A 13703-nucleotide genomic window follows, 5' to 3' on the forward strand; every position below is an offset into this window, starting at 1 on the left:
CAGCGGATGCTCTGCTGTGTGAGTTTCTAAGAGGAGAGGGGGAGGACAGACATCTGGATACAGTGTCTTTTAGCCTGAAGAGACCATAATAATAATAATAATAGTCATACGCTGTAAATCATCCCATAGGGGTCTGAGTGTCCATTTGCACCAAGCTCTCTTTCTCCCCATGGAGTAATGAAGTCAGTGGGCCAGGGTCCTGATGGCCCCCCTCTGTTCCAGGACAGTAGCTGTGCTCTCGCACTGAAGCCCTGAGCAGGATCTCTTTATTCCGCTTGGATCCTCTTCTCTTTGCAGACAGCTGCTGCCCTGCTTGGCTTTCTCATTCTGTGCCTATGATTGCCCCCTCTGCTTAAAGCCTGTGCCACTTTCCTCAGAAGGCTATTTGAATCCATTCCACCTTGAATAATGTTGCAGGTCAAAGCTCTGCGTGGAGGCCCACAGTTTGAAAATGGTTCGTTCTGCAGGTCTGACTTCGGTTTCAAGCACTTCAGTAAAATGGTTCATTTGGACATGCTACATGTACAGCAGATATGGTCTAAATGACACACATTGAGACCTTTCTTGCAAAGTATTTCTCATCCTGTGTTTTTAGCATTCGGTTTGGACACCTCGTGCAGTAATTGAACCTGTTACATCAGCATGGCCCATTAAACATTACTCAGGCCGGCATGCAACTCATCAGCAGCAGTGGAGAGAATGTTGAAAAAGTGATGACGCAACGTGTTGCATTTATCATAAACACAATGATTCAGAGGGAAAAGTGCAGGTTATATAATCCATGTTATGAATTCTGCACCAGGCAGACATACATTTTTACATTTAATGACATACATTCTGTAAGACGTCAAGACGACCCTCATTAAAGCTCTCGTCCATGATCATTAGTGAATGTGTAGCTGGTAATGGATGTGGCTCTGTACTCGTTAGGCAACCTGGTGTCCATCCGTCAGGATTTCACAGGTAACTGTGTTCATTAAGAGCAGATAAGCTCCGGAAAGAAAGAAGGTTCACAGGCAGACAAAGGTTCTCCTCTTCACACAACCATACGAGGGGTTTAATGGGTTTTTGCTTCTCTCATAGTTAACAGTAGTTTAAACTACTGTTAACATTTGTAACTTGTTTATGAGCATTTGTCGAGACAAACACAGATGACAGGACAAGTGGTGACACTGGTGAGTCTGGTGCACACAGACATGGACGGACAGGAAGAGCAGTCATGAGGAGATGCAGTCATTCTTTTCAGTCCCGTTCGTCCTGTATTGTCCGGCCCAGATGCAGTGATAGAGACACAGAGCTCCTCTCCTGCATAATCAGCACCTCCAGACACTCTCTGCCGAAAATGTTTTCCCTAATCTCTCATTTTGTGATCGTCAGAGTGCACACCACTTCTCCCTTCCCTCTTCCTATCTCATGCAGTTTGCTTCTATAGTCGTCAGCCGAGGGGCCCGGCTGTTGATGGTCCTCCGGTAACTCTTAACATTTACACGCTCCTTGCAGACGTCTGTGTGATTATAAGTTCCAGATGTGACAGCAGTGGACAATATGTGTCTCTGTTTTTCAATATGTGTGTATTTTGTTGTGTGTGTGTGTGTGTGTGTGTTGCGTGAATGGAAAAGGAAATGGGCAAAATTCAATAGCTATGCTGTAGATGACCTTTCCAATAAAAGCATTCCTTTTTCAGGCCGAGGCGGGATAAGCAATTCATCCAGTCAGCTGCAATGAAGCAAACTTAAAGTTTAACTGTGACTTTAAGTTTACTTTTAGCCTGCAGGTAAACATGAACTCAATCTCTGTGCGACCAAGCTTAAACACAATGTACATTCGCGCACACACACACATACACACACACACACATGGTTATTTTATGGACCAAAATAATGTAAAACCTGCTATGCTATATTAGGTCAATATATTAAACTTAGCTCATGTCCTTTTCCAAGCCGACCTGCAGGAGGGTTTGTTACGTGGAACCATTGGAGAAGGAAACATTTAACTTTTTCGAAAAGGGCAGGCACTTAAAAAAATACTTGGCTGGTGATTGGATGAACCATCCATCTATCAAACTCTTGCACAGCCAGATGAGAAAAAGCCAAAAGATCATTTCCTGTGGGAAAAACCTTTCAGTGCATCTTCTTTACTATTCTTTCAGTGAAGGAATACTTTCCAGTTCTGACTAGCTGATGCTATTGCAGCGTCTACACTCGGCTCCTTGAAAGCTGCCATTGTTGTTTTGAATTGAGTGAAGAATTGAGTGAAGATTTGGGACCTAAAGCCCAGTGGAAACCTTCAGGTTCCACCTGCTGCATTGGAGAAGTGGGGGATTACCAAATAACTGTAACTCTCACATACTTTCACTTGATTTAGTCTAAAAATTAATGTTGAATAATATAAGATAAACCCAGCAGGGAGATCCAGTTGTTGAAGCAGCACAAAGACAGCAATCAAATAGATAAATAGGTAAATAAAACAAATATGCAAATCATAATAAGTATTTCAAACTAGAATAAGAATATGGCTCCAGTTTCCCTTCAAAATGTTTCATTCTATTTATGAAATCTTTACCAGCTATTATCTCCATACCTCACTTCATTTCAGGTCAAAATATACTTAAAATATGGTGCATGTCAAATAATATATTTACCGTAGGATAATGTCATTGGCTTATGATTATTAATGCATTATTCGCTTGATTAATTGTTGCAGCGGGTAAAGTTTGATCTTAAATTAGCTTATAATTAGCTTATATTAATATTTGTGTTTATTTGTCGATTTCAAAGTTTAATAAGTTAAAAGTATATTATTTCCTTCTGTGATGTATTGGACTATAATTATTAAGTTATATAAAATGGAAAAACTCAAATAAAATGTACGGTAGACTTGTGATCTACTTTACTTAATCTCCTTCCTGTCTACACAGGGCCGGTGGCGGCAGCCAGAGAGTAGAGACCTATCACATTAGATTATTAACCCAGGAGGTGTTGGATGTCTCAGAAACATTATAGACTTAATTTAAATTTGTGCACGTATGCTACTGTGTGTGTGTGTATCAGCGTGCAAATTCAATTTCCCCATAATTTCCCCATCACGACACAAACGATTCCAATAACTTATTCATGGGATTTAATGGAGGCCATCTATCTCACTCTAAATTGGATACAAATTGCAGTTGAGGATTCCTGAAGGAAAGAACAAAACTGATATTGCACTTTGCATTTTATAAACTCTCAACTTTTAGTGTACCTTTTTATAACAGGCATTGGATTTTTTCAACAAAGTGACAAAAAAACCGGCTTTCACACATAAAACAAGTGAAATACATTTTTCTTATTTCAGAGGATAAAAATGTCACAATAACTGAGTGTACCATGCAAAAGCGGCAAATAAAGAAATTGAAATGGGTATTGAGTGATAAATGACTTTTATGAACCTCTGTCAGTGCCGGTCAATAAGGGCACATCAACGGCCATTGGAAAATATATTTATTAATTCATTATAAGTTTAAAATGAGCTTTAGCTACTCGTGATAGAATCAAACGCACACGCCGTGTCTCAACTAGTCAGCGCACATAAAGGAAGTATTGGCCGGGATATCCGCTGGTTACGAGTCTTACGACATGACCCTAGAAACATAACCACTCGCCCCCTGAGGTCAGAGCTGCTCCGAGGTTGCTGTCAGTCAGCCCAAAATGTCTAGAAAAGTTAATTGTAACGGTTATTATTTAGAGCCACATTTAGAGGAAGTCAAAAGGACAAAAGTCACTTAAAAATTAGAAATGACCAATAAAAAATGTCACATTCAATATATAAATATTATAATATCATAGGGTATTAAACAAATCACTTGAATTGGCTGTTATCACAATATTCTAATTTTCTGAGACAGTCCTGTATTATGTTTAATTTATCAGGTGACTTTGGGAAAGAGTTTTCGAAGTGAGGGCACAAATGTCTGCGCTCAGCTGATACCGATACCGAGCCCCGGGCTTTGGGTTCCAGCCTGTGCTCAGTACCGCTCCGATGTCGGTGTTTAATTAATAATCTCCACGCCTCACTGTGTGGATGTGACTTCTTTTATGTGTACGGCAACATCTGGGTCTATATTAACATTCATTTCCTCACTTAGAAATAAATAAATAATGAATACTTATATGTAAACGTAATGGATTGTTATTAATTGAAATAATGGTGTCCGATACCAGATCAGCCTAATAGCCGATCCAGCTGTTTGAGTCAGTATTTGACCTAAAGCTGGTATCAGTACTGGTGCGTTGACCCGATGACTGGGACTGTTATACTGCGTCTGGGATTAGAGATGAACAGAAGTTATCTACTCTAGAGATGTTGTGAGGGTGTGGTTACTCTTTAAATCATTGTTCTTTAACAACGCTGCCACAAATATTAAGGCCAGAGAAGTCAATGCATATTTGTACCTTCAGTAATTTATAATGTTTGGAAGACCAAAAATGTTGAACAGCACTTTTCAGGCAGGACATTTTTTGAAATGTGATGAATTCTTCTCCTGGCTTCATGTCATTGACGCTTCATGCCAACTAAGAGATAAATACCTAATAAGCAAATGCTGGATCCTTATAGTGAAGAAGAATGTAATTTGTATTGATTTATTCTTGTTATTAACAGTAGTCCAGCATCAACAAAACCTGAAACTGATCCCTTGCAGATAAATTGTTCATTAAAGAAAAGCGCTCAGGAAATACAAAAATAAAAAGGATATATACAGAACAGGCAATATGAGGCCCTGATGTATTTTGGCCCTCTTCCATGGAAGTAAACTGGATTGTAAAGGCAAGCCTGTGCCTTGGGCTCTCGCTCCAAAGCTGCCACTGGCCTCCACATTTGTAATGAGTAGTTGAGCCGGATACTCAGATGGAATGAGTATCCGGTGTATAGATAATGTACTCTTACGAGCAAGAGTATCATACGATTAAAATGTGTCAATATCCGTACTCGCTCCCTTCCTGCGCAGAGTTCACTGCAGTTCAGCTGCGCCTCACACACACACACACACACACACACACAAATACGCACACACTGCTTCTAAACCGGTTAGTTTTCTTTCATTGGATTTGTCTCGTTCCTTCCTCAGTTTGTAAAATATCTAAAGCCAGCAGAGTTACTTGGAGAAGTTGGTGCAGTTACGGCTCACGACTTCTTCTACGGGTTAAAATAGAACAAAGTTGCAAGAATGAATACATATTTCCATGTGGGATCACCAAAATGAGCAGTGCCTGTTTGCATTAATTACCCAGCTTTACAACCTCAGTTTGTTTATAAGAAATTACAGTTGCAGTCCCCACTATGTAACACGAAGAAGAAGAAGAAGAAGAAGAAATGTATAGAAATACTAATTAGGAAGTCGATTACCATAGCAAAGCTTCAAAATATTTGGGTCAGCCTTACTTTAAAGACAGATTAAAAACACTGATCTGAAGCTCTATTTCATAAATATTAATACATATACCAACTTCAGATCAATTATCCAATCCAATCCAATCCAATTTATTTATATAGCACATATTAAAAACAGAGGGTTTAACGAAGTGCTTCACAGTAAGCATAGCATAATAATAAAATATAATATTACAGTAGTAGATAAAAGGCATACAAACAAAATAGAGAGAAATCAATACAAAACATAGCTCAAACTGACTCGAAAGCGAGGGAAAAGAGGTGGGTCTTCAGGCGGGACTTAAAGGTTTGGAGGGTGGGCGACAATTTGACCTGGGGGGGCAGGTCGTTCCAGAGCCTGGGGGCTACTGCTGAGAAGGCCCGGTCTCCTCTGGTAATTTTCTTAGTTTTAGGGACTACTAGGAGGAGCTGGTCAGCCGATCTCAGACCCCTTGAGGGGGTGTACACCTGTATGAGGTCAGAGATGTACTGAGGCCAGCCCATTAAGCGCTTTAAAACAAACAATAAAATCTTAAAATGAACTCTAAAGTGGACAGGAAGCCAATGGAGGGAAGACAGGACTGGAGTGATGTGATCGTACTTGCGGGTTCCTGTAAGCAACCGAGCCGGAGCGTTTTGCACGCGCTGCAGGCGGCCAGCAAAGTCTTGTTTAAGCCGGCATAAAGTGCATTACAGTAATCTAAACGCGTAGAAACAAATGCATGAATTACACGCTCAAAATCAGAAGCGGATAAAACCGGTTTAATTTTGGACAGCAGCCTCAGGTGATAAAACTGGACTTAACCACAGAGTTTATCTGTTTATCTAATTTAAAAGCACTGTCGATTTTAACGCCCAGATTAGAGACCATGGGTTTTGCATACTGTTGCAGGAACCCAGGTCAATGGAGGGGACATCGCCATTTGGTCCAAACACAATTACCTCCGTTTTACTCTCATTTATGTTTAAAAAGTGTCGCGCCATCCAGGCCTTTATGTCATTGAGACAGTCAACCAGGGGCGTCAGAGAGCAGGTGCGTTTCTTTAGGGGTATGTATATTTGGGAGTCGTCCGCATAAAGGTGGTAGGAGACGCCATGTTTTCTAAAAATGAGCCCAAGGGGGAGAAGGTATAAGGAAAATAAAATGGGCCCTAAAATGGAACCTTGGGGAACTCCACAGGATAGGGGGGCAGAAGACGATGCGAAGTCACCAAGCCTAACAGAGAAAGATCGCTGGGACAGGTAGGACCTGAACCACTCTAAGGCAGTGCCCCTGATACCCACACAGTGCTCTAGGCGAGAGATAAGGATGGAATGGTCAATCGTATCAAAAGCAGCTGTGAGGTCTAAGAGCATTAAGATAGCAGAGTCACCAGAGTCTGTAGTGACCAGGAGGTCATTGAACACTCTTAGAAGGGCAGACTCAGTACTGTGAAGCGCTTTAAAACCGGATTGAAACATATCGAAAATATTGTGTGCATGTATGAAAGACTGCAGCTGTAAGAGTACGACTTTCTCCAATATTTTTGAAATAAAAGGAAGTTTCGAGATGGGTCTGTAGTTAGCGAAGACAGAAGTGTCCAGATTTGTTTTTTAACAGAGGTACCACAACCGCTTGTTTGAAATAAACTGGCACAGAACCGGACTCTAGGCTGCTATTTATAATAGTATGGACATTAGAACCAATAGTGTCCCATATCTCTTTGAAAAGTCGAGGAGGGACTGGGTCTGTGGGACAAGACGATGGCCTCAATTTAGCAACAATATCACAGAGAGATGACAACGACACTGGTCCAAACTGTTGGAAGACAGCGCATATGATATCAATGGAGGGGTCGAAAGAAGGTGGTGAGATACTGGCTCTAATAGTGGAGATCTTGTCAATGAAATAGCAGAGGAATTTTTCACATACCTCAGTTGAAGCTTCAATACAAGTGAGTAAAGGAGAGTTTAGCATCGCATCAATGGTTTTAAAAAGAACACGAGGTTTGTTTAAATTACTAGAGATAATCTTAGAAAAGTAACTCATCTTTTCCAACTTTACAATGCTCTGATACTTTCTCCAGCTTTCTTTCAAAATGTCACGAGTTACATGAAGCTTGTCTTTCTTCCACCTACGCTCAGCCTGCCGGCATTCACGCCTAGCAGCGCGAGTGACGTCATTAAGCCAGGGTTCGGATTTAGGTCTGGGGCGCATGAGTTTCAGGGGAGCAACAATGTCAAGAGCTCCAGTGCAGGAAGAGAGAAAGGCTGAGGTTAATTGCTCAGTGTCCAAGGAGTCAGAGGACATAGTATCAGACTGGGCTAGGTTTAGAAATGCAGGAGAGAAACTAGCAGCAGTGGAAGGTTTCATCATACGGCCGTAACGGACAGGAGCGCACGGTTTAACCGTTTCACAAGCAAGACTCACATCAAATAATACAGGCATATGATCAGAGAAAAAGGCGCCACAAATCTCCAGGTTGAGAACAGGCAAACCATAAGATAAAACAAGATCAAGTGTATGTCCGTGTTCCTGCGTGGGGCCAGACACAGACTGCACAAGATTGAAAGAATCAACAAGGTCTAAAAAGTCCTTTGCCATAGGTTTGTCGGGGCAACACACATGAATATTAAAATCCCCAACAATAAGAACACGATCATATTTTGGCATAATTTCAGCCAAGAAATCGGAGAAAACATTTAAAAATCCCTTATTGTATTTGGGAGGTCGATAGACCACAGTACACAGCACTGTATGAGCGCGACCAAGCTCGAACATGCTCAGTTCAAAGCTGCCAGGTGAGAATGTCAGTGAAATCTGCTGGCATTTATAGTCACTCTTAAAAACAGTTGCCATACCTCCACCTCGGCCTGACGTCCGCGGAGAGTTAAAATAACAGCAGTGCTGCGGTACAAGTTCGGTGAACGCGCTGGACTCACCAATACTGAGCCATGTCTCAGTCACGAAGAGGAAGTCCAAGCCCTTGGACGTGAAGAAATCCTTTAGGACAAAAGTCTTATTAGTCAGCGATCTTGCGTTGACCAGGCCAAACCTGGTAGGGGCTGGCAGATTGGCGGCGTTAGAGGTCCGGGGAGCCCGACACAGAGACCTCAGGTTATGCGGATTAACTCCGCGGCAGCGGGGACGAGAGGAGCAGGTCCCGCGGTGCAGGAAAGCCACATCCGGGTCGACGGCAGGTACCAGCCAGGCGTCGACAGGGTCCAGGAAACGCCTCGGAAAAGGGAGACGAGGAGCTGAAGAAGCCCTCATTCTCACCAGTCGACCACTGCGTTTTCCCCGGCGGCGGTGGCGTTTACAGCGTGTAGGTGGAGCCGGGGTGCGGCACAGGTAAACCAGTCCCCCCGATAAAAACGGAGGCAACGTTCCATCTCCACCACGAGTAGTCCTTGCCGGATTAGCGGCAGAGAATCGGAGGTCCAGCAGTGTTTGGCGATTATACACCAGCAGAGAGTTGACGTTTTGCATCAAAAAAGACAGAAACAGTACAAAAACACACAACATCGGCAGACGGCAGGCCACACACACTGGCGCCATCTTCCTGATCTACAGTGTACGGTAAAAGCAGAGCTGACTGTCGTAACACTTTAATGTCATTGTCAGTCTTAAAACAACTTTTGCTTTAAGCCCCGCCTTCACTTTCGAGTGTGGATACTGTTATTGACAGTAACAGGTAATGGGGTACCTGCTCATCACATTGAGGCTCTGACAATAGATGGTTTATTATAGTGTGGCTATCTAGAGTTAAACAATAGTTTGAAAGCACTATCAACTAAATATAATCATCAACACACAGAAAGTACATCTTGTATTCAGACACATGTGCCATGATGGTTGCTTTTTATCTTGTCCCTTGTTTTATCAACGCGCGTCTTTAAATGTGAATGTAAGACGAGTCGAGTGCTTCGGTCCTGCTCCCACTTGGCTGGTTTGCTTTGGAGCTTTGTGAGTGAAGTGCTCCTGGACAATAACACTGGTATACTAAACCAATCCTATCTTCTCTTCATGCATACAATGTTACCCTCATATGTGGGTGTGCTGTGTCCTTGTGCATTCAAGCAGAGGATAGATAAGAATCTTATTTCAGAGAGAAACAGATGTAGCACATGCCACTATAATTCACGTCCGTCAGTCTGCTGTGCAACGTTAGCATGTGCTATGGTCAGACCTATTCATGGTCAGTACCCAAGGAGCTCCGAGGTACTTATGTAAACATGTAGATAAAGAAGGTCCCACATACTCATTCACTCTCACACACACACACACACGCACACAACTAAAAACAATGTTCACACCAGCCAACCATGACAAGCCGATATGTCATCTTGGGAGAGCAAAGAAAAGGCATTCAATATGTCTGTGCCTTGAGTCTTTGTGTGTCCAAACATGAATATTATAAATGGGTTTGGTCATGTTGGTGTGTGAACGAAGCAAAAGCCTCGCTCAGTGTACTGTAGAATGTGTGTTTGTATGTGTATATTGTATGTGTGTCCGTGCATTCTCCTGTTTTTCAATCTCCGTTCTTTATTATTTGGCATTAAATGTCAAACGTTATGACAAAAAAAACCATGATCGTTACACAGCTGGGCATTCAATAAAAGCTATCCTTTCCATCCTAGAATATCAGGTGATAGATAACCTGCTGGGAGAGACCGTCATTGAGGATTAGCGCAGATCAGTGTCAGCTGCTTGTCTGATTGAATTCAACTGGGCTTTCAGATGAATACTGTTTTCTTGGGTAAACAGTGATTTGTACAGTCTCAGACAAAGATAATCCTGTGCATAGGGAGGGATTAGCCTGAATCAATAATGACCTCATGTATGGCAACTGGAATCCGCCTCACAGAGCTGTCCGGGGGCATTTCTCACGGTTTTGTTTTGAAATCAAGGGTAAGAGCTTTCAGGATGCAAAGGCAAATCTGTGATTTATTGCGGAAGAAAGGAAGAGGTTACCCAACAGGAGAACTCACAATCTGATTTACACGTTCAAGCATCGTTTTTCACTTGTCTTTTCTTTCAAGTTCGTTCCAGAATTGCATACTGTCCCGCTTGTTGTCTGGCATCCAGTGACACTAAATATATTCCTCTCATTTACTCAACACTAAAGCCCAGTCGGTGACGCATCGCTCTCACAGGTCTGGCCAACTAATCGATTCACTTGTCAATCAAAATGTAAAAGCTTAGTCATAGTAGGATGTTTTTTATCATACATTTTCAAAGCTTTTTTGTCGTCTTTTGGCCAAAGCACATTGAACTCTTTGCTTGATTTGTTGTTGTGTCATTGTTTAGGAAATAAGGGAGACGGATGAACCTCCTGGGGCCTCCTGGATGAGACGAAGATACAGGTCGTTTAGGCGTTTCTGCCAATTTGGATTTAATACAATAAATAAACTTGAAAAACGTACATAGTCAGATGGCTTGTGTCAACTATCAGATGTCTTGTGTCAACTATCAGATGTCTTGTGTCAACTATCGGTCGATGGCACTTGTGAAAATTATAGGATGGCCGTCTCATTTTGACCAGCTTTCAGAGCTTACTCATTTAGTTTCACTAAAATCCACATATTCTTGCCCTGCTGATAGCTTGTCTTAAAGAAAAAGGTTTAACTGATTTAGATTTAGATTGAATGGACCTAGTAGTAGAGGAAACATGCTGACCTCCTGTTTCTTTGAGGCATAGAAACTATGCACCACATTGCACCTTTAAGAATGGCCTTGAACAAAGACAATCAGATATACCGATTGTCTCCTCTGTGTTTTTATTCATGCATGCAAGAGCAAGATGAAGGCATGAGGAAGAAAAGAGCAAATGGCAGCAAGTGAGGCAGAAAATGAAAGTGTTTGAATAATAGAAAATGAATTGAAGTGATGGAATCAATGCAAAACATGAGAGAAATATGGAAGAATCAACACAATTTCCACTGATATGTGATTTTAAAAAGGTGGTGGTAGGAAGTGAAACAGGAAGTGAAAGAGGTAGAGACTGATTCATCTAGAGGACGGATATGGACCATTAGGTGATTGTTGCAATGTGAGGCTCTCATGGCCGGCCATTTATCTGCAATCCTTTACCCAGCAGTAGTTTTGAACACAAAGGCCGTCTCTGCTGAATACCTCCAGAAACACATGTGCACACATCGATTACATGGCGCAGGCACCATTATCCTTTTCTCTTCCTCTCAGTCTCTCACTCGAGCTGTCTCAAGGTCATCATCAATTTTTGTTTCCTTCCTGCTTTGCTATTGGTGTTTCTTCCACGCATTGTGATAATTAACAATTAACCTTTAATCGAATATGCTTGTCGGAGCTCACACTTAACATGTCCATTAGTTTCATGTCGGTGCCCAGCTGATATTAGGCCGCACACACTTAATATCTCCCATAATCCAAAGTCCACAAAGTCTGACCTTCGAGCTATTGAACAGATGATTAACCTTTATGCCCATTTAGCCTCTGGTTTGCTTCATTACTTCATGAAATTTTAATTACAAAGCTGAAATCATGTTCCGAGAACCCTCCCTAGAACTCCATATCTAAGCTCTCCCTTGAAGACTATCAGCTAATGTGCTAATTGAATCCATCCACACGTTTTGTCTTGGTTTGCGAGCTACTAGGGACAAGAAAACGTGTTCGCTGGAGTTAAAGGAATGTCAGTTCAAACTTTTGTCTGAGAAATCTCCTGGCACCCAAAAACATGTCAAGAAAACCTCTTGGCCATCAATATTTGTCATTTTGTGAAATCCCCAATGTGAAAGGTTTTGCATTATGGCTGTTCAGTGGCAGCAGGAGCCATTAATAAACACATCTTCAAGCCTCTATGCTGCTTCAGGATCCAGAGCTCGACATGGAATTCGCCAAAGCAGATGTTGTTTGCAATACTTAATGGAAAGACTTAACACATCTCCCAGAGAAGAACTAACAAACCCCAAAGCTGTAGACCTGGACAATATTCAGGCGCACGACACACAGCTGAACTGAAAAGCTCTGCGCTGCATCAAAGCACACAACCTATAAGCGAATGCGACCGCATTGACATTTGTATTAATTCAGATAACACAGCGAGGCAGTGTGTCATTGTATTCACACAGGGGCACACTGCTGATCATGGGGCAGGAAACAGGTTTCTCGTATATTTAGCAGCACTTTATCTTTTCGCTAGTCAGCAGGAAACAGAGGAGGCGAGGTTGGCATGACTGATTCAGCGGATGCCGTGTACAGCGCTTGCTTTGTTCACCTGAACAAGGTGTTGTGTCATCCCTGGCTTCTTCCTGTGAAAGGATAACCTGCTTTTCAACCGCAATCTGTATCACACAAAGAGGCCTGATTCCCAGCTAATTGTGTTAAGACTACAGCAATAGAAAGAGGCTACGAGGAAATTTAGAGAGGGCCTGAAGCCGGATTGGTTTCAGCTATATTTCAACATTTGCCAAGAGTGAGAAGTGGGGCAACACTTTCCCTGGCAACTCATGTCATCCATGAATAATAGAGTACAGAGTACAGGGAGCAAGGAGATGATAGTAGGAAACTGAGATTCAAACCATTGAGAAATTCATTTTGGAAGCTGTTATCGCACAAAAAAAGTTGCGTGTCACAGGACTTTGATACTATAATACCTGCCTAAAGTATTGATATAGACCATATAACAAAACCGCAGCAAACACCTAAAACACGATGAATTGTTATAGAATAATACATTACAGATCATGGATCATTTAAAATCTCTTTTTTTCTTGAATGCATTTTGCTGCCCTTTCCGGTCACGAGGGCAAAGTTTACACAAGACCCGAGAGCTGGCACACGGCGGTGCACTAAAAACATGAAGTATTGCTTTGTTGCGAGCAATGTCGGGTTGAAATCCTACCGTGGTGTTGTTCAGCTTACTGCGAGATGCAGCGATTAAAACCAAGAGTCGGAGAGCTGCGAGTCAGGAAAAGTCTCCACGCTGCGAGGCTAAATCATGCAGCGTGAGATGTGGCAGGCCTTCAGCGCTCTGCGTCGGAGTTCCTATGTGAAAACCATATTTGTTGTGAATTACAGCACACTAGTAATGCTCTGAAGAATGATGTATGTGTTGTAGTATTGATGTAATGTACTGAGGAAGGTCACACAGAAACTGGTATTGAAAAGAATGCAGCTTTTTATGAATTACAGACTGTCTAAAGAAAAGGGACTTCAGATTCTATCTGATGGAAAAATTAGACGTGCAGAATTATGGAAAATATATGCAATGCATTGAGATGCATCAAGAATTGTTGGACCTTATCAAACCGTGTGGCGAGGCCAGTAAAGATTC

The 13703-nt window shown here is 42.0% G+C and overlaps 1 protein-coding gene across 1 annotated transcript; it reads right to left on the reverse strand.

The window, feature by feature from the left end:
* Positions 1 to 6560: 6560 nt before the first annotated feature.
* On the reverse strand, positions 6561 to 8941 carry LOC130203016 (uncharacterized). The gene is made up of 3 exons (XM_056428914.1): positions 8502 to 8941; positions 7180 to 8392; positions 6561 to 6625 (listed from the first exon to the last, which is right to left on the reverse strand). The coding sequence occupies exons 2-3, from the start codon at positions 8246 to 8248 to the stop codon at positions 6561 to 6563; spliced, it is 1134 nt and encodes a 377-aa protein (XP_056284889.1). The 5' UTR covers positions 8249 to 8392; positions 8502 to 8941.
* Between the last annotated feature and the right edge of the window lie 4762 nt (positions 8942 to 13703).

This window comes from Pseudoliparis swirei, chromosome 12 (assembly GCF_029220125.1).
Source record: "Pseudoliparis swirei isolate HS2019 ecotype Mariana Trench chromosome 12, NWPU_hadal_v1, whole genome shotgun sequence".
In the NCBI taxonomy this organism is placed as follows: Eukaryota; Metazoa; Chordata; class Actinopteri; order Perciformes; family Liparidae; genus Pseudoliparis; species Pseudoliparis swirei.